This window comes from Anas platyrhynchos, chromosome 2, assembly GCF_047663525.1.
Source record: "Anas platyrhynchos isolate ZD024472 breed Pekin duck chromosome 2, IASCAAS_PekinDuck_T2T, whole genome shotgun sequence".
In the NCBI taxonomy this organism is placed as follows: domain Eukaryota; kingdom Metazoa; phylum Chordata; class Aves; order Anseriformes; family Anatidae; genus Anas; species Anas platyrhynchos.
This window is the reverse complement of record NC_092588.1, coordinates 98,564,596-98,586,171: the sequence shown is the minus strand read 5'-3', so window position 1 is coordinate 98,586,171 and position 21,576 is coordinate 98,564,596. Positions and strand designations below refer to the sequence as shown.

The 21,576-nt window shown below is 43.0% G+C and overlaps 1 protein-coding gene across 14 annotated transcripts in view; it reads right to left on the bottom strand.

The window, feature by feature from the left end:
* PDE1C (phosphodiesterase 1C) overlaps positions 1-21,576 on the bottom strand; it is a 393,933-nt gene that overhangs the window by 198,963 nt on the left and 173,394 nt on the right. For 2 of the 14 annotated variants that reach the window (XM_038174617.2, XM_038174619.2), the window contains exons 1-2: positions 12,592-12,771; positions 11,985-12,087 (exon numbers count right to left, since the gene is read on the bottom strand). The exons of 4 other annotated variants lie outside the window; for them this stretch is intronic. In XM_038174617.2, coding sequence (XP_038030545.1) covers positions 11,985-12,085 — 101 coding nt within the window. In that variant the 5' untranslated portion in view covers positions 12,086-12,087; positions 12,592-12,771. Of the gene's footprint in view, positions 1-11,984; positions 12,334-12,400; positions 12,550-12,591; positions 12,773-21,576 lie in introns of those variants that run through there. 8 more of the 14 variants (XM_005014001.6, XM_013094320.5, XM_038174618.2 and 5 more) reach the window with 6 other exon arrangements.

Here is a 21,576-nt window from a genome sequence, read left to right as displayed (position 1 = left end):
CACTCCAAATGACTTATGGAACATTTGGCTCTGAAATAAATAAAGGAGATGATCTGCAAAGTACAGGATGGGTGGTACTTCAACATGCCTATCCTGAAGCCTCTCCCACTGGAAGAGGTTGTGACACGTATTGCAAAATGGGATCAGAGGGGCTGGGAGGGAAGAATATCTCCCGTCTGCTCTGAGGATAGATGTGCTGCACATTGTGTTTAGACGGCAACACTGACCTCGCAAGTGGGATGCTGCTTCCTTGTTATTACAATGACTCAAAAAGGCAGCATATACACAATCTTTCCTGTGCATTCTTAAGTTGTATCCTGTTCATTTTCCTACAGAAGGAGCTTATAAAAACAAGCCAGGTTAATAAGAAGTGTAAAAGGGGACAGTTCCTTTTGCAGTAATGTAACGCATCATTTTGCTGAGCACATATGGCAGCAATAGTGATATATCCTGTGTGTTCGAAGCATGTAATAGTTTAGCTGGAATTCCATTCCCCCAGTGGGAAAAAGTTGTGAGACCCTGAAAGAAACAAGCACGGACAGATTAAAAACTTTTTTTTACTTACTGCTACTATGTAAAATGAACATATTCAGATTCTCCAGGAGCCAAACAGGCAGCTGTCCAGTTTGTTTCATGTAGGGCAGCTCTGTGATTAGTAACAGCATGCACGATGATGGGGGAGAGTGTGTGTGTATGGGGAAATCATTGTTCATACCCTGGATTAAATATCTAGACAGGAGACTGGAATTACATCAGGCCAGACCAGCCACGTGTGTGAAGTCACTAAACAATCTGCATCTTGCCCTAAGCTCTAGTAAATTTATCAGACTGCTGCTTGTTATTGTTTCCCCCTCCAACCCTCCTCCTCCTGAACACAACCCACCCCCTCTGTCTGCTCGTAGACAGCTGGTGTGACGCAGAATTTTAAATCTCATGGTTTTTGTGCCAGGCCCTCTCCTGACTCTGGATTACAGGCTGAAACACTCGGATTACTGTTTAACAAGCCTAAACATGGGGCGAAAAAAATGCCACACAAAGATGCAGTGTTCCCTTTCCAAAATAAGGTTCCACTCCCCATCCCCATTCCCCACCTCCCAGCCACCCCCTCCTTCAGCACGCCGATGGTTTTTAGAAATGATTCAAGGCTTTCTGCAACATGACTTTGTGCGGTGAGGGAAGGACGGCTATTGTCCTGACAGTGCCTCGTTAACAGACCGCTCATTAAATGTCACCCTTAGGAAAAGGCAACATTTAAACTTCTCGTGAACAGCCAATGCTCTTTTTCTGGGCTTCCCGCCACTCTGTGTTTCTCCAGGAACAGTGATATTATGGAGGGGGGTAGGCTGAATAGCTATGCGACTCTGAGAGAGCCTGCAGAAGCCTGCTTAGAGGAGAAGAGATTTCATGGAGAGTCCTTAACGCTAGACCTCTGCCGTTAGTGTCCTCAAAACTGCTGGGTGCACCGTGGCTCAGCACCTTCAGCAGATCGTGGGCTATTCTGTCCACATTATTTCTACATTGCTATGGCTTTATCCTCTGTACAGAGTAAGATTTCCCATCTTTCCTTCCTTCCCCCTCTATGCATGAAAAACATGGTGCGATGACATACAGCTGACTCTACCAAACAAGGCACGACAGCAAAACAAAAGAGTGGAAGGAGGAGAGCAAGAGCCACAGCAATGCCTGCCTGCTGCCATGTGCAGCTCAGGAGCGCTGCCCTGTGCTCAGAGGCTGGGAACTCCTCACCATACAGGGGAAACTTCAGCAGAGGGAAATGGGACAGACGGGTGGGCAGACGGGAATGGTCTTTGAGCATGCATGCAGGGAACGGAGGAGGGTGTGCGAAATTTCTATTATTTAAGGCCCTACTCCCTGCTGTTGCCAGCTGTCTTGCAAGCAACTAGATGCCACAGCAACCGTGGGAAGGGGAGGGGGGTGGTCTTCAGGAAGCTCAGACACAAAGATGTTTTTAAATAAGCAAATCCTCCAGTCCTGTCCACATGGCAAGTGGACATGGTTGTGACTGCTATTTTAGTTCCTAAAAGTTTGTCTGCTTTAAGGTTGGAGTCAAGTTTCCTGCCTCCATAAGGTGCAGGTAATTCAAAATGCAATTTGATGTTTCACAGACATTGAGGCTAGGTGGGACCATTATGATAATTTACTCTGAGTTACTCTGCAAATTTGCATAACTCAGGAATTTCATTCTTCTCCATTTGCAAGGGGATGTCTTCACTACAGTCGAGCTAATTAAAAACAGGTCTTATCAGTGAGTGTTTATATGAAAGCTTCTCTCTGCAAAGCACTTTAGAGACACTCTCCATATGAAATGAATGACTTTATCTACACATCCCATCAAACTGCATCCCAATAAGTAGGCTCCCTGAACCTAGAATGCAAGTGCAAAGAGGGGAAAGGAAAGATGTCTGCCCAGACGAAACTAATGAGAACAACTGGAGGGAGAATTTGTAGTGGTGTTACACCAAGAATATGGCCCAAATACCAAAGACAATTTCCCCACCTTGTAGAAAAAAATAAAAATAAAATTAAAAAATAAAATAAAAAAAAAGCAATATCATCCTGAAGGAGAGCCCCTCATTCACCTGAATGAAGACATATTCAGAACATGACGCAAGAGCAGTGTTTTGGGCAGCATTTATAACCAGCAGTATTTTTGCAACATGTAGGCTTTCCTTCAAGGCCTCCCATTAAAATTTCAGTGAGGCAGAAAATACTGTGCTACAAATTGGGCAACATTTTCAAATGCCCTTAAAGGCAGCCCTTGTCCCTGTGATTTTCAGCAAAACTCCTAAATGACTTGCGTACATGTTGTGCTATGAGCTATTTTAAGCTGTGAGTAAATAAATCTAACAAATGTTTACATGTAGGGGCCTGAAGAACACACAGAGCTATCTCCTTTTTCCCACTGCCCTTCCTACCCCCCTTCTTTTTTAAAGCTGTCTAGTTTTCCTCTCCACCCTTTCTGAATCAGTATGGTCTTTTGTATATGATCTCCCAATTCTCCCCTCACAGCCTCAACCCCCACAGCTTCCTCTTCTTTCACTTTTCAAGCAAGTCTGAAAAGAAGAGTTCTCCCATCTGACTGTAGCTGTCCCTGCTGCATCAATATGTGTATAGGAGCATATTCAAATTGTGTATTCAGTCTCTTTGCTTAGCAGAAACCAGTAACTGCTTACAGCTAGTGAATCCCAGAAAACCAGCTGCTCCACAGGAGGCATGGGAGGAAGTGTGATCTGAGCATCATTTACAGCAGCCATCTGAACTGTTCAGCCTTACAAGGGAGTTTATGCTCTACTTCAACTCCTTTGCCCTTGGATGCTTGCTGTAGTTTGCTCCTCCCTACAATGACTCCCTGCGTGCTACAGCTGAAGCTACAGGGCTCTGTACAATCTTAGTTGTTAAAATGACACAGAAATTTTGTTTAATTTGTGCTAATCTTGGTGTTGAAATGAGATTTGTACCAAGCCAGGATTCGTACTACAAATGCATATTGTGTGACTTTCTCTCTTGGCTAGGAGTTTTGTGCATGAATCTATCTATCCCCAGGAGTGTAAGAAATCACTTCTAAAGTGACGACACAGACCTACTAATAGCCATTCAGCGCATCATGTTAATAACAAAATGACTCCACAGCTTGACAGATATGGAAGAAAAGCATGGAATATGTCATACAAGACTATATTCATCTTAATAAATCATCTCCTGTATCTCTCTCTCCAAGAAAGACTACGAAAATCCTCTGCCTTGCATGTCTGTGCTCACATGGACTTTTCCATCCGATGTCACCAACTGCTAAGCATGGAGGTCTTCTGAAAGAAGGTGAGTCAGTCTGATGTGACATAAATTGGGTACATTGGCAGACAGAGAGCCTTTCAAACTTCTTGGCAGCCATGTAGAGCTATGGCTCTCTGAGGGCTCTGCACCACCCTTCTTGGCCAGGAAAATTCAAAAATTCAACCATCCCCAACTGGATGTTACCAATTGTTGAGAGGGATCCTGATTCCACTGAAGTCAACCAGATGAATTTATTATACACAGTTTCACCAGTCTCCTCCTCTCTTCTCTCTTCTCTTTTCTCTTCCTTTTCTTTCTCTTCCTTTTTTTTTTTTTTTTTTTTTTAATCACGCCTTCAAAGTAATCCGCTTTTTGAATATCCAGGACAACTGCAGACAATTTCTGTCTGAGACTTGGAGCAGTACAGTGTCTGCTAGAGGAAGGTCCATTCCTCAGCTGTAATACAAACTTGAACAAAAAATCAGGCTTAGCACTCTCAGGGAAAATTTTGCACTGTCACGAGGCTAAACAACTTTTCTCAACCCATGAATTTCTTTATTTCTTTGAAAACTGAACTCTTCAAAGAAAACAAAACCAAGTTCTTCAACGACCATTAACTGAATTCCAATTTCACCCCCACAAATGGATGGGTATCAATGAAGTCATTCTTCCTAGTATAAGCAGCACAGTTCATGAGATCAAAAACAGCTTTATTAATCCAAACAGGCTCTTCTAGAAAACCTCCAATCTATCCAAATCCCTAGTGGTTTGAGAGCAAATCACATTTGTAGAGGTATGTTTCACAACTGCTGTAGTGTTTTAATGGGTCAGCCCTAGTATGTGAACCTCAATCTTTCCTCAGTGCCAGACAGTTTCTAGTATTTTGAGGAAACTGAAGTGATTTTTTTTTTTAATAGAACAAGACGAGAATGGAAGAGGAATATCTCACATGAATTGCAGGGGAAAAAAAAAAAAAGAAAAAAAAAAAAAAAGAAACAGAGTACATAAAAATCCTTTCAAGGACTGAGTTGGATTTAATATAGTGTTTGAATCCACCAAAAGCTGGCAGATTAGGAGATGAGCTGGCCTCACAGCCTTTACAACACACAAGCACGCAGGGGATTTTTCAGTGCTATCTTCCATCAGCTTTTATTTCTTTATGCTTGGACTGCTAAGGCATTTTTAAAAGAGAATTCCAGAAAGACTCTTAATTTTCCTTTGATCCAAGGCTTAAATTCATCTTCCCTGAAATAACTTTTTTCATATCCTTGTTTCTTATGCAGGATTGCAAGCTTTATAGCAGTGATATTTGAAAAGCACTGAATTTAATATTACAAAGGGAGGCCCTTTCTTCTACAACAGACTATGGTCTTCTTTATATGACTACTGAAATAAATAATTGCTTTTTAGGCTGCAGGTATGATTCATTTGTACTACCTCCAGAAGAATAAAAGCTTTTTTATGATTATGGTAAAAACTAGAGAGTGTATATTATTTCTTAGTCAACATTTCAGTATTAAACATGAAGTCTTCTCTCTTTTGTTACCTACAGGATTCATTTATTGATCTAAGATTCAAATAAAAGTTTCTGTATGGAACAAAGTAACCAAAGGACTGTGGCAAAATTTATTAGTTTACTGCATTACTACACCTCCAAACACCATACTTTTAATTATCTTCTTCCAAAGTTCCTGTGCTCCTATTCATTAGAATATATTTTCTCCTCTGTCCATTTTTCAGTCATGAGATTAGCAGCTGGCAGCACTTCTCCTGTTCTTTCAAGGGCTCTACTGCAGGCAGTTTGAAATAAGCTATTATGGGTCAGTTTAATGTTCACACCACGAGCAGAACTACATCGTAGATCAACCAGACCCCAACAAACTTTACAACTAGTGAAGTCACTCACAACCATCTCCAGCACATACCCAGCACCCATTTTCTAACCAGTGAGACCTTTTAAGTCCTTCCAGGCAGCATGACAGCCAAACATTGTCTATTCCTGCCTCCACCTCCTGTTCCCAACGTTACTTTCAGCAGCAACTTGTGGTACACAGGAAAAGTCAAATTCAGACTTAAGAGGCCTATAGAGTGGTTTCCTGACATGGTTCTCTGACAAGTAATCCCTGTCTATGCTCATCAAGAAAGCCAAACCAGAAATAGGGTAGCAACGACTACTTTGAAATATGGTTGAAGGTTGCTTAGTTCTGCTTCCAGGGCGAACAGGGCTTCAGTTTAAACCCAGACTCTCAGGAGGTTCAGGAAGACTGAAACCAAGACCAAAGACAGCAGGAGTGCCTCTTTCACCTCCGGAAAGGAATTAGCATATTCATATTTTCCACTTGAAAACTGACTAATTCACACATTTCCTAACAAAGTGGTGCTTTCTGAGGGGCTTTTTAAACCTCTACTATCTGCTGCCAGCTAAAATATTTGGGGACAAAGCCCACTGTGTAGAGAGTGCCTCTGGAACTGAAGGGAGCTCTCTGTTTTCCTGTTTACGATGGCTACATAAATGAAAATGAAGCAGATCGGGCTACTGTCACTGGGAGAACCAGCTGTTCTGTATGTGACATTTTTCAAATAAGAAAACCTAAAAATACTGCAGAGCACATACAGATAAGACAGGGAAACAGATAACTGAGCAGCGGCACTGTAACACTTGCCAAATTGTCTTCAGTCATCAAGGCTCCATGTTTTCCTATTGAAATCAGTTGCTGCCTCACCATTTACTTCAAGAACAAATCTGAATCTGAATCTTCCATAAACATTTGCATTTGGACTTCTTCACTGTCAATAGGATGCATGGTGCTTTGCAGAGGAAGTTGAGGAAATGCCCTAAGTGCTGAAATATCATCCTGGATCTTCAGCAAAACCATGAAGTTTTCCAAGATGCTGATTTACATGTGTTTCTATTTTCCTTCCCCGTCAGATTTCTTAGACCAATTCTACATTGACAGGTTTGAGCAGGAAGCCTGAAAAATGAGGTCAAAATCAAGCATCCCATTTGAGTCACTGTTCAGAGATTGCTGCTGTTTGTAATTTCATCTTTGGCAGCATGAGGAAGTACTACATTGAGAATGAAGAGATTAATCATGAATTTAGCAACTTAACATTATAATCCCAGCTGTGGGAAAGAAGGTTAAAATCCATTTTGTCTCCTCTCCCTCTACAATGCTTAAAGCATTTCAGGGACACCAGCAGATGCTGTTAATACTGTAAGAGCTTTTATTTTTCTGCATAAAAGCAACCAAAAATCAAGCTGAAAATATCTCCAGGATGGGTCTTCAGCTACCCTAAACTAGCGTAGGTCTATTGAAACTAGCGGAGTTCTTTGGATATGTGCCTCTGCATTCTTAAATGCCATCACACATGACACCTAATCCTAGTGTTGAAAAGGGCTTTGGCATTTTCTTTGTGTTTGAGAAGTTGGGAGGTAACTGATTCCACTTCATGGGGCTTTAAGAGTCCTAACTAGGATATGGGAGTTAAGTCCCACAGCTAGAAGTCCACGTGCTAAAACAAGAACACCCCAACACAGCCACTGCTGCTCATAGCTCCCTGAAGAAACTCTCAGTTCAAAAAGCAATCATGAAGTCATATTTCAAATCAGGTCTCCAATCTCTGCCACCAACAGCGCTCTCCAATGGGCCCAGTCTAAACTTAACTGATGTTTTATAGGGCAGAAGGTCCCATGCTTAACAAACTGCACTATAAACAACAATAGCACAGGGCAGACTTATGCGTAACTCCTCTGCTTACAGCGTCCAAGCCCAGAGCTGAGTAAAGCAAGTCCGAATAATAGACAGCCTTCTGGAGAGGATACATGGGGCAAATATGATGGTACATGGTCCTAGCTTAAGAGCAAGAAGCTCAAGTCCCTTTTTCTGGCAGAAGCAGCTACCGAGAGCCATAAACAAACGATCAGCACGTCCTTAAACACTTTTTCTTGTAGGCTGAGCTCATCAGCCTTCATGAGAGAATGCTGCTGGGGAATAACAGGAAACTGTTCAAAGGCAAGCCCCGTGTGAGGGCACAAATGGACATCCCTGCAGCCAAGCAGCAGCCAAGGAACAGAGGAGATCCGCTCATGCATGTAATACATATTCAGCAGGAGTGCACATATACCCCTCATGCAGCCAAGATGGAAGCCTCTGGGCAAGGCATATTTGGTGTTTTCTCTAGCAGTTAGAGCAGGGAAGTGTTCACATTGATGCAGGACAAGTACACGCAGGAGTCAAAAGTCCCCAGGGTTTGGCCTGTTACAGCCACAGGGAGTTTGGGGGCAGCCCACCTTCCAGGTCTTAATATCCTCTCACCACCTGAGCATTAGAGCACATACAGCATCTTCTCCCAAAACTTTTCTGTCCATTCCCCTATATTTTGCAATCTGCTTTCTTAAGACTTGATCCCCGGGCCGGTGTGGTGATGGGACTGGGGAGCTCGGAAGTGTTGCTACAGGAGAGTGGCTAAAGAGAGAGAAGAGCATCCTCACATAACAGTTTGTCAGCATGTATTGCTACATCCTTTCACATGTGGCTCTGTGATTCCTCTGTTCTAGCTACCACAACCCGAGATACCCCTAAAGGGAAGTGAAGCTGCTCCAGCCTGATTCATTTACGGCACTGATGATGAAACTTAGAAGCAGGTCTATTTCTGGGAGGTCCTTGCTGCAGGGAAACCTGGTGCATTCATTTCCAGGGAAGAAAGGACCCTGATGGCTGCACGTCCAGTATGGGCAGCTGTTTTGCTGGAGTGAGCTCCAACAAGGAGAACTCTGGAGTAAACCTCTCACTGATATTCTGGCATGAGATAAAGAAAGGACGAGGCTGCCAGAACACAATTTGCAAGATTTTCCCCAGGGAGTCTCATGTACCTCTGATGGTACCTTTGCCCAGGAAACAGCTTATTCAGAAACCTTTCCTTTATTAATAATAAAACACACAGAATCACAGAATCACAGAATCTCTAGGTTGGAAGAGACCTCTAGATCATCGAGTCCAACCTCTAACCTAACACTAACAGTCCCCACTAAACCATATCCCTAAGCTCTACATCTAAACGTCTTTTAAAGACTAAAACATTATTTCTGAGCTGTGATTAAATCTAAATATCTAATAGGGCGTGTATAAAAGACAATATTTATTTCATAGATCCCTGGTTCAAGACACGCAAGGGTTCTTCCACAGATGAGTTACCACCCAATGAAGCAATTTATCATGCTCCCTTAAACCTGAAGGTTTAATTAACCCACTACAGGTCCAGTGACTTGACTCTCCTACAAATTGCTGCTCAGAATCATTAAGTCATGAGTACATATATGCCAAGTAAAAACAGTTTGGAAATGTTATGGCATTAGTATTTTACCTCATTCTTAAACAGTAAAAGGAATTCGTATACGGCCCAAGGACCACTGCCTCATACCACTCTCCTTATAAAGCAACCAGGCTGTCCTGACCAAGAATCTGTGTGTTGGAGAGATGCATAATGAAAACAAGAAGAAAATCTTTCCAATCTACTCCAGAGGCAAAATCAGTATCTTGTCTGGCCCTTACATCAGTGTATGACTCACGTTGCAACAGACACCTGGCTTAGCCTCTCAAAAACCTGCCTTTGGCACACCATCCAAAAACCCTCTCTGTTCTTTGAAAACGTGTACTCATGCCCAAACCTCCAAAGGCCAACCAACCTGCAGGACAGAACTGTACCAGGCACATGGCAAAACAACAATCGCCAGACTTGTTTAACCAGAAAACACACAAAATTATGGTAGTCTGAAAAGAGCCTCAGCTTAACCACCCTTTTGCAGCCTTTGGGTTTGCACTGCCTTTCAACTAAGCAGGCTGAAACGGGGTGCAAATCAAGAGAGCTCCCTCCCAAGCCCTTGGAAAAGAGGTGATGAAACAGGAGAGTGGTTTGTCCTCTGAGTCACTGTGAGCAAACACACCAGCTGGCACTGGCGGGTGGGAAGACAGGGAGGAAGGCACCAGCCTTGCCACAGGTGAAGTCCTACCAAGGAGATGTCAAACCCAACGCTGAGCACCTGTTTACATCCTCACCGCCCATTTCACTGAAGGAGTGGAGTCAGGATCAAATCACCTTTTGTGTACCTGCCTGCTGCAGACATCAGGTCCCCAGGCAGTTTCAGCCAGCAGCGTGATGCCTCTGACTACTTGTTTGACACTGCTCTGGCAGCACCACTGTGCCTGGAGACTAATTCCTACATGATATATCTGTCAGAGTACCAGAGGCAGGGGAGAGATGTCTTCTTAAGTGGTATTTGATCTCTCCAGAAGGAAGTGCCTTATTTAAGAGGTACTTAAGATGGCTGTGCACATCTACTCATTCTTCTTACACAAATAGATGTGCATAAAAAGGATAAGAAAAGTCATGAAATATGATGCCAAACCTCAGCCTGCTATCAGTCTGTGTGTGTATGCATGCACCAAAACCCTATGTATAATGACTGGAGATGGAAAATATTCTACAGTCTTTAATTAGAGCAGAACACATTTTAGTTTGTATCTTGTGAGCATGAATTCTGCAGAAAATATATCTACTCTTTAAGCAAAGAAATCTTGAAACTCCAAGAGAAAAAGTACGTTTGTTACACACACGCAGTGCCAACACAGAGGGCTATACTGAGAAACAGCCTGAGGTTTAGTTATTGCATATCTCAAATAAGTCTTACAGTTTTGCCAAATCTACAAAAGGTAGAACAGCCTGGAGTTTGATGTATAATATGCAGCCACTGAACAGCAGGACAGACCCTGAACTACAATGTTGCTGAAGAATTATCTACAACTTCAGGTGTGATCCAAATCAGCACACTGATAAACTCTGTATTAGACAGAAATTCAGGGACTCCTAATACTACAGCATGGCACAGACTTGAAAATAAGAGGGTTTGTTTTGTGTAGCTGTTCTATTTGGAAGGCTTACAAGACAGCTGTCATCTACTTTGATTAAGTTCCTTCACGAAACAGGCTTCCTGGAGTGACGCCTTGAAAGAAATACATATTCATGTTTGTCTTTTAGACTGCTTGGAGTCCTACAGAAGTTTTGGATATGCTTTACAAAATACATGTATGCCGCTGCTGCTCACACAAACTAACACCCAGAGCAACCCAAGTTTAACTGGGACCCCCTTGTTTTCTGTTTTCAGCCTGTTCTTCCTATGTTTTCTCAGTTTTGCTGTTTCCTAGCCTCCTTGTTCCCTCTCTCTCCTCCCCCACCCCCCAACCCTGCGGGCTGAAATGTTAATAACTCTAACATGTGAGGCTAAAGAAAAAAACAAACCAAAGCAAAACAAAACAGAACAAACAAACACAATTCTGAACACAGGGAGGGATGCAGCTTAATATGGTAATGTTCCTCTTCAGTTTGGCCAAAAACTGATGGGCAAATAAACGCTCCTCATCCAACAGTGGCTGTTATTGCTGGTAGACAGCATTTTGCATACCGAGACTCTGAAAAAAGATGCCAGACATTAACTCTAAATAAGCTATACATGATCTACAGTCTATAAACTTCTGTGTTTCTGCAGTCCCAAATTCTTCTTTAAGCTCAGGTACTTTTTTTTTCTACTCAGGAGTCAGTTTCCCATTGTTTCATGGCAAGTCAGGCTTAAAACAAATGTATAAAGTAATAAGTACAATCTGATCTGTGGAACATGAATCTGCAGCTATCACAAGCGCTGTTAGAAATGCTTTCCAATTGTGCATTCTCTGCCTATTTTGTCCTTATTAACCATATCAGTGCCAGAAATGGTGTACATGTGCAGAATAGAAGTCTCTTCTGTACGTTGCACCTAACAGTGGGATTATCAAAAACAGAGGACCCAATTAGGTACCCTTCAGGCTATAACAAAACTTTTCTAGTGCAGCCACTAAAGTGATTAGCATCTCAGTAACTGCTGATAACTTACAATGCCTCATTAATGACATTTCTACATTCTTGCTGGATAATGTTTGTTCAATGTAACAAGCAGTTTAATTTAAGGAAGAAAGTGGATCTTTTGCTAAGATTAAGTTGCTGTATTTATGGAGAACAGGTGTGGAAACTCCTGAGTGATTTTGAAGGCACCAGCAAGAAAGGAAAAGGAAAGTGCTACAATAATTTTGACAATGGGAGGAAACGGGAGAAGAATATGAAAAAAAAAAAAAAAAAGAAAGAAAAAAAAAAGTACTACTTACAAGCCTCGGAGACGAAGCCAGATTTTCTCTATTTGCTCTGGCTGCAGGTATTTTAGAGAGTTGCTCTCAAATTCTTCGATTTCCTTAGTGGGTGACTCCATAGCTGCAGGTTACCGCTTTGGTTAAAGCTCGGCAAGGACGGACGCTGCCCCCCCACATGCACACTCTACCTTTAACAACACTGCCCAGGAGCGGCCAACATTTTTGGCAGCCCCTTCTCCCCCCTCCCCAGGCACAGGGCCGTGTGAGCAGCCCACGAGCACTCAGGTGTACACGGGGGGCAGCCACACCAGCACCACCATCCTCTGGCGGACCGAGAGGATTAGAGGCTCAGCTCTGGATTGCAAAACCCACACAGATTTTTTTTTTTTCCCAATTAAAAAAAAAAAAAAAGCCAAGAATCCAACCAGTAATACCAGCTGAAGGATCTTTAGCAAGGGAGGAGGGGAGGAAAATCCCTCGCTGACAACTGAGCCGTCTGCACGGGCAGCTGGGGAGCCTGTACCGCTGCGCCAGTGGCATCCCACGGTCCCTCCAGGCTGCTCCCCGCCAGGTCAGCCATTGCTCCCCCCTCAAGCCCCGGCATGTTTTTTTCCCCTCCACTTACCACCAGCGCTGCTGACAGGCTCAAAACCTGACAACTGAGGGAAAAGTCGTCTGTCAGCATAGCCCAAGCACGGCTTCTCACTCTGCCTCCCTCTCCCTTGTGCACACACACACACACACACACACACACAGACGCGGGCACACGAGGGAACGGGCTATTGGAGAAAGGCTGGCTCTGATTAAAAGCCCAACCAAACCCAAAGCAAAAAAAAATAAATAAATAAAAATGGAAGGGTAAATTACAGAAAGCGAGTGACTCGCTCCTGGCAAAGAGCCATCTGCTTCACTGCAGGCAACCTCCTCTTGTTTGCAACTTGGATGAAATTCACTTTGAAATAAATAAATTGGTAAAGCAGCATTGTCCAAAGCCCCAAAAAACAGGATGGGGAAAGTCCGCACGCTGAAGGGAAATCAAGGCCAACACATTAGTAACGGCTGTACCAGTGCCTTTCAACAACAACCACAAACAATACATTAAAAGACAATACATAATTCATAAAGCAGGAGGCTTGCAGCAGGTTCTATGGCTCAGACTCCAGAGGTCTGCTCGGGGTAGACTACTGTCCCAGTTCTGCAAGAGGATACCCGCCTCCAGTGTCCCCGTACAGATCCCAGGCAGAGCAGGGAGCAAGATACAGGGTATTTCTCTTTACACTGGTGGGATTCCTCCTCTGGACAGGATTAAGATGGGAGGACAGAGATGTCCTTCACTGCCCTGACCCCATCAATCACCCCCCAAACTCTGCTGAGATCCCCTGCGTGCCGCTCTTCAGTTAAGGTTATTGATTTGGTGTTTTCAGCCAAAGACACTAGAGCAGAGGGGAAATAACTGTCGAAACATTATACTAGCATTACTATATATTTTGTCACGCAGTGTAGAAGTTGCCTCTTGAGAAGCAGAACCCGCAACAGAGGAGTTTGCAATGCAAGGGAAGACATGATCCCGTGAAAATGTGTTGGCTGGCTATGACTTCCAATGCCAGTTGTACAAGTCCACACGCTGACACTCGAGCAGCTTGTGAAAATGTGAAGGATGCGTTAATTAGCCTAGTCAAACAAGCCCCTGTTCAAAGGGCTTTAATCAGTTCTTAGCAATGTAACTTGACTACCTCAAAATCCAGATGGGCAAACTAACAATAGACTATGCCTGCCTGAACAGAGATTCTCCTAACACGGGAGTACACACAGACACACACACATATATACACACACACAAAAAGTCTGAGGGCTTTCAGCTTTGAAATCTGTTGTGTGCAAGAGGGTATATAACTGGGCTCAGGTTGCTGCTGCTGTGCAACAATTTACTGATTCACTCTCTTGTTTCTGCATATTCCAGAGTGATTTTCCTATACAGGAAAACTAAAATCCTAGCATCCATTAATGAAAAAGGCAGTTGTCAGCAGGAAAAAAAGAAATTAAGTTTTTAGGTAAAACTACACCTTTTTAAGCCTTTCTTCCAAAGTACAAAAAATGTCGGTTTTCATTTTAATTCTGGTGAGATTAGACACTTTGCATACACAGAATAAGATTAGACATTACATACACATAGCTCTGTAAAAAGTTCTATTATACTGAAAGAAAACAGCCTATACTGAATTAAAGTTTACATTCTTAGAGTTTTACCAACTTTGTGGCACTTCTGATCTTTTCAATAAGCTGACCCAGTCTTACTGTGTCATCAGTAAGACCCAGAAGCTCTGCCACGTTTCATAGGTGACAGGTTATCATTTCCCTACTCCTGATCAGTGCCTCCATCTGAGAAACAGCACAGCATTACCATCTACCTGTGGGAAAGACAGTTGAGTGTTTGATGGAAAGAACACTGTAAGAGCAATATGTTGTCATCCTTCACTACTTCTACATCATCTTGCCAAAGAGTACACAAAATACATTTGATATTAGACCTACTTTGGGTCTGGTTCTCCATGTATAAGCCATCACATTTAAGAAAACCCTTTGTGGCTTTTAGTGCTCCAATCAACACATAGATTCTGAAATTTCTATATTGGTGTAGAAGGCACATGTTTTAGCTTCTAAGCATTTCCTATATTTTAACATAAACCCCACATGAAAACCAGAGGCAGATATTCAACCCCATGGATGTGTGTGGGGCCTATCACAATTACATAAAATGGCTGGATGAAAAGTCCCCTTTTATACTTCATCCTTTCCTGTATGCATGTTTAAATTCTACTGCTGGATGCACAGATTGTATTTTCTCCATCCCACTTTAGACAGGAACATTTTCCATGACGTTTCATTTGTTGCCAGGAATCATCATTGTATTGCCAACATGCCACAATCCATACACCTTTCAAATAACCTTTTCCCTTTAAACTGTAAACGTATGAGCGCCAGTTTATGAGTAAAATGTGTCAACAACAATCTGATGGTGGTATAACCTGTGTCCATAGCTTACCCACGTTATAATTTAGCCCATGACTCATGCTTTTCCTCAGCAATAATCAGCCAGGCAGGATTAGCAGAACACAGGTACTTTTCACCTTCATCTTGTTACTATTTACTATGCAAACCACACCTTCAAAACACCAGGTTGTGCCAAAAAGATTAGCTACATGATGACAGAAGAGAAAAAGTTGTGAAGGAAAGCCAAAACTTTCATTTTCAGTTGATAGCTAAAAGCAAATGGAAAGGGATGAGGCTAGGAGTTAAAGAAAAGTCACTGCAGAAACACTAGAAAAATTATGAACCAATGTCATAGTTATGAAGGCAGACATACACAGAAGAGATATTGGATAAAGACAGCAAGGTGCAGAGAAGAAAAAACAGAGAAAGATGAGATTCTGTGCTAGGTCACAATTCCTCCACAGATTGGAAGACCTAAGCAAATATTGATAAGATACTGTTAAAAAGGTGAAACAGGAAAACACAGGTATTTTCCCAGCCTTGAATGCTGCATGGTATTTTGTATCATTGTATTTTGACCTCCAAGAGTCTTTGAGATGATCATAAGCCACTGAGTACAGACTGTGTATTCTGATAGCTAACTGTAAATATAAATAAAAGTGGGAAATTGAGACAGGGGACAAATCAGGAGAATGTAGACAAACACATCATTGCACTCAACTGCTGAGGAAACTAAGGGCTGGACTGATACGATGTCACAGCAGTGGTATTTATAGGAATTATGGATAGAGATAGGCCTTCAGTGTTTGCAGGAAACAGAGTGATATGCAAAACATAAACTGGGAGAGGAAAGAGCACTGGCAAGAGAGACTCCAATGTCATAGCTCATAGAAGCAAGTGGAAAGACTATAGGCAGCCACAAAGGAATCAGGAATGTGTCTGAGGATGCTACTCCTGCCAAAGGCAAACGCTTTTACAGTTGTGACAGTTAACTGTAGGAAGTTGAGACAAAGACACAAGTTTATCTGCTCAATGCAGGCAGAGATGGCACTGAAGAGAGTGCTGCTGAAGACACAGGGTGGCTTCCTGCACCACTTGAGTTAGTGCTGAGGTCCCTGATGGGATCCCACACAACAGCACCACTTTGGTAACAAAATAAAACAAGCTGTTAGCAAGAATCATAGAATCATAGAATATCCTGAGTTGGAAGGGACCCTTAAGGATCATCAAGTCCAACTCTTGACACCGCACAGGTCTACCCAAGTTCAGACCATGTGACTAAGTGCACAGTCCAATCTCTTCTTAAATTCAGTCAGGCTCGGTGCAGTGACCACTTCCCTGGGGAGCCTGTTCCAGTGTGCAACCACTCTCTCTGTGAAGAACCCCTTCCTGATGTCGAGCCTAAACTTCCCCTGCCGCAGCTTAACTCCGTTCCCGCGGGTCCTGTCGCTGGTGTTAATGGAGAAAAGGTCTCCTGCCTCTCGACACCCCCTTACGAGGAAGTTGTAGACTGCAATGAGGTCTCCCCTCAGCCTCCTCTTCTCCAGGCTGAACAGGCCCAGTGCCCTCAGCCGTTCCTCGTATGTCTTCCCCTCCAGGCCTTTCACCATCTTCGTAGCCCTCCTCTGCACACTCTCCAACAGTTTCATGTCCTTTTTATACTGTGGTGCCCAGAACTGCACACAGTACTCGAGGTGAGGCCGCACCAGCGCAGAGTAGAGCGGGACAATCACCTCCCCCGACCTGCTAGCGATGCCGTGCTTGATGCACCCCAGGACACGGTTGGCCCTCCTGGCTGCCAGGGCACACTGCTGGCTCATATTCAACTTGTTGTCTACCACGACCCCCAGATCCCTCTCTTCTAGGCTGCTCTCCAGCGTCTCATCGCCCAGTCTGTACGTGCAATCTCTCCCTTTCAATTTCCATTACCCCTCCATTTGGATTTGCTTTGTACAGAAGACAACTAGGGGAAAAAAAGTCATTTGGGACTTCCTAAAAATAAAGTTTCCCTCTGTTCTTCAACAAAATTTTACAGTACAGTAGCTCTTTTATTTTCTCCCATGGTAACAGTGATTAATTAGAGACAGCAAGGAATTCCCAGCATCTGGAGCAGCAAAAGGATACTACCTGCTGTCTGTGTCCACAGGAGCTTAGCACCAGATGTTGTCCAGCTAGCCGTTCCCTTCAGAAGGTCCCGTAATCCTCAAGACAGCATGTGGCCACACACAAAACTATGTCTTAGCAACAGTCTCTGAAGTTATAAGGAATAAGAGCACAAAATTCTCCAGACAGTCCTTTTTCCTCTCGAGCACTATGAGGAGCAACCCAATATGTTTGCTCCAGGAACCTCTTTTGAAGGATACACAAAGAACCACAACTGTGGCTGCCGCTCACTTTGCAAGCACTCACAGCAGTTTTCCCACAGGAGCAAAGATGCCGACATTAGCCTGGGGCATGCTGTCTGCTTAAACTCCTCCAGCAGCGTCTCTGGAATATAATATTATTCTTCATTTCCTGTACTACTTCCCGTTATGCTGATGCCCACCGCTGAACAGCTATTGTGTTACACATGTCTCTGCCTTTCAGTGGCAAGCACAGCAGTCACAAAACACAATGTCTTTCTTTCCACCCATTTGATTTTAAGGTACTGAGGGAGAGAGTAACACAGGTCAAAATATAAATGCAGGGTATTGATATCACAATGTTTGAGCTCAAGTTTGGGATTTTCTTGTTTGCTTACAAAAGCTGCTGCCAGTCAGGCTGATTTTGTGATATCATGAGAGCAAACATCAAGACAATGGCTGTAATGGCTGTAGCTGTAAAATATTTTGAACTGGTCCTGCAGATATCTACCATGAATACATATCATCTCACTTGCCTTGTCCTTAAATGGATAGCTAGTGAGCAAGAGTAGCTTCCAAAAGGATGAAGTTTCTAGGCTGAGAAAACAGAACTGCTTCAGGTCTCACTCCAGTCACTGCCCACAGGCAACAAGTCCCAGGCACACGATGTGTTCAGCACACAAGGCACAAACTGCTCCATCTGGGTTACTCCCTTTGAAGCGCTTGCCCATCATGACTGCCATTTGACAGATGCAACAGTAAGCCACTTCCTGACGGATGAACCACATCTCTAAAGCACAGGAGAGGTCAGGTCAGAGCAAAACCCCATGTCCTTGCCAAAGACATCTATTGCACAGTCTCTGGGGAGAGAAGGTCATGCTGGGAACACACAAAGGGCTGCGTATACAGCACTGCATGTCCCTACAGCTGGAACAGCTCTGCATAAGCTTTAACCCACTCTGCTGCACCCATGTACTTCCCCAAGCTGTCTCTCAAGTGATGCAAGAGAGATTCAGGACACGGCTGCTGCCTTCAGACAAGATCTAGCCCTGGACTTCTCCCTGCTTCTCTATGACCTGGGATGGGGTCCAGGGGAAGAGGACTCCTCCTTGACCTGAGAGGCAACTGCCTTCCCTCCTCCACTAGCCCATGGGAGAGGACCTGGGACAGCCACCACAGACAGCTTTTGCATGCTCCCATCCTATGGCACCAGGTCAGCTCTCTCAGTGACAGCAAAGGATGAGGAGCAATGCGGAGGCCTTAGGCAGGACAAACAAGCCCTACACCCATTTTCTTCATCACAGCACATAGATTTAGGCAAATGGGGACTTCACCTTCTTTGCTTCTTCTTCCTCAGTCCAGGACTGCACTTGCATTCATGCTAAGACTTCTGACTGAGCGCTGTGCAGGAAGGATCTTAATTACAGGTATTTTTCCCTCCTGATTAAATGCACTATTATGTAGAAATACCGATACAGGATGATACTGCTGACATGCAGCAGAGAGGTGTTAAAAAGGCAGCTGAGGGGAGTAGTGCCCACATTATGCCTCTGCAAAGGAAGACATCACTACAAAACAGGCAAAATTCCTTGGGCATGCAGGAGCGGGACTGCCTTTCTCAGAAAGGTGTAACAGATACTTCAAACATGAAACCATGAGTCCAAAGCAGAAATTTCAGATCCTCCTTTGACACACCACCTTGCTGTAATCCGGGCTTTGCCCTTGCATTAAACTCCCCAACAACACCTTTCCTTAAAGGCACATACAGTTCCTTTCTTTTTTAAATAAAGAATAGAAAAAGAGTGTGAAAGTTCATTATCCTCTTCACAGACTTCACCAGAGCTAAATGTGCAGAGCTAAAACATTTAGAAGGCCACTGAAATTTATGCAAAAATGCTCCCAAGACAGCAGCCTGTATGATGGAAACAGCACTTCGGTGGGTATGAGCAAACCAGGAGAGTAATTTCAGACAGCAAAGATGTCTGAAGTCTTTGCTGGACTCCAGCAAAAACAGCATAAACTACCGTGTGCCAAAGGGGTAGCATGGGGCACTGTACGTGTGCTGAAACATTGCCTGTTTCTATTCCTACATATTGCCTATGCGAATACGTTTCCTCCCATCAATTAATCTGATTTGACAGAATGCAAGCTTCAAACATTATAACGAGATCTATAATTAGTACTACTACAATGTATTCATATGTCTGTCCACACAGAAATAATCCAGAATATATCTTATTCTCTTACCCCTAATGCCTCCAACCAAAATTACAGCAAAGTATTTGTTTTGTTTTCAATATTGCATATCTTACTCTGGATTCTGAACTTCAGTTATGGCAAATGCTGTGATGAGTCTGCCAGTGCCATATTCCAAAATATTATGCTAATACTATATCCAAACAGTTTGTAAAACATTGACATTTCTGCTAATGCTGCTAATGCCAAAATGAGCCTGCTAGATTTTGTTCAGTCTTTATCCCAACAATAAAAAAGTTTCTTGATTACTTTCAGTTAAGAACAATTTTTTTAGTTTGTTTGAGAGCTTAGGAGGGAGAGGGGATCCATTGTATTACTGAATTGCATTTATCTTATTTATTCTTCATATTTCAGTATAAAAAAGACCTTACAAATGCTTAGATGTTGATGTTGCTTGGATGTTGATGTTTTTATTTATCTTTGAAAAAAAAAGAAAAAAAAAAAGAATTCCAGTGCTGTCCCAAACAAACCATAACTTCAGAAGGTTGAACTCTGAGAAAAGTAACCACTGCGCTAAGTATATGAAGAGTTAATAATAGAAACATATAAATAAATCACAAGACTCAGAAAGCAAATAAATGAGACAATTCATCTAATAGCATAATTAGCTTTGTCATACTACATTATGAAATAGATGGTAGTGAACAATTACTGGTAACTGATTCATCTTTTGTTTGCTGGAGAAGCATTAATATTCACCTACATTTTTGTATTTTGTTAGCAGCAAACTGTCAGCACAGCATACGTGCCTCTGTTGCATTTATTCAAGGACATTATAGGGTCCTGAGTCTAACAAATCTACTCTGAAGAGTCAGAATTTAACTGTGTATTATACCAGTGTGAACGAGCAACATCCATGTTACATTGATATAAATGAGGTACATTCGTTTTGTTCCAATTTCACATCTGTTTTTATTGAATCACAGAATTTCTAGGTTGGAAGAGACCTCTAGATCATCGAGTCCAACCTCTAACCTAACACTAACAGTCCCCACTAAACCATATCCCTAAGCTCTACATCTAAACATCTTTTAAAGACTTCCAGGGATGGTGACTCCACCACCTCCCTGGGCAGCCTGTTCCAGTGTCTAACAACCCTTTCAGTAAAGAAATTCTTCCTAACATCTAACCTAAAACTCCCCTGGCGCAACTTAAGCCCATTCCCCCTCGTCCTGTCACCAGGCACGTGGGAGAACAGACCAACCCCCACCTCACTACAGCCTCCTTTAAGGAATCTGTAGAGAGCAATAAGGTTGCCCCTGAGCCTCCTCTTCTCCAGGCTGAACAAGCCCAGCTCCTTCAGCCGCTCCTCGTAGGACTTGTTCTCCAGGCCCCTCACCAGCTTCGTCGCCCTTCTCTGGACCCTCTCAAGCACCTCGATGTCCTTCTTGTAGCGAGGGGCCCAAATTTTAAACTAGACCAAGTAGTACCCAAACTATAGTTTGGAAATGAAATTTGGTCTCTAATTTTCCTGTTTAAGACTAGATTTTAGGGCTTGATGGAAACAAATTCATGTGATAGCGGTGCAGCCAGGAACACCAGCATAGGTGAGGGTTGGAAGACAAGGCTGCAAGTGTCAAAGCTAGCCCAGCAATAGCAGTCTAAGGGACTGCTAACTGCCTTGAATTACAAGCAATCACCCAGCTCCCTCAGGGCAGGGGAATTATGATTTCTGCTACATCCAGTAATTACAGATAGTGCTAGCTTCTCTATCCGGAAGGAACGCAGATGCAGCTGACTGAGGGAATGCTGCACTTTCCAAAAGTTTCAGAAACAGTGAACTAACTGAATATACTAAGACTGCTGCTGTATTTTCTGCATCCTAATAACATGTTCAGTCTTGAACTGCCACCAGGACTAGGTACGCTATAGAGAATTTCAACCAGGATATTTAGGGGAGGGCAAATTAAAGCATTTCAAGTAAGATTATATATATAAAGATTGCAAAAGTAACAGTAAAATCATCAGCACAAAAAAAATGCAGTTGCTGTTCATTTAAATTTGTCTTTAATCAAGTGAAA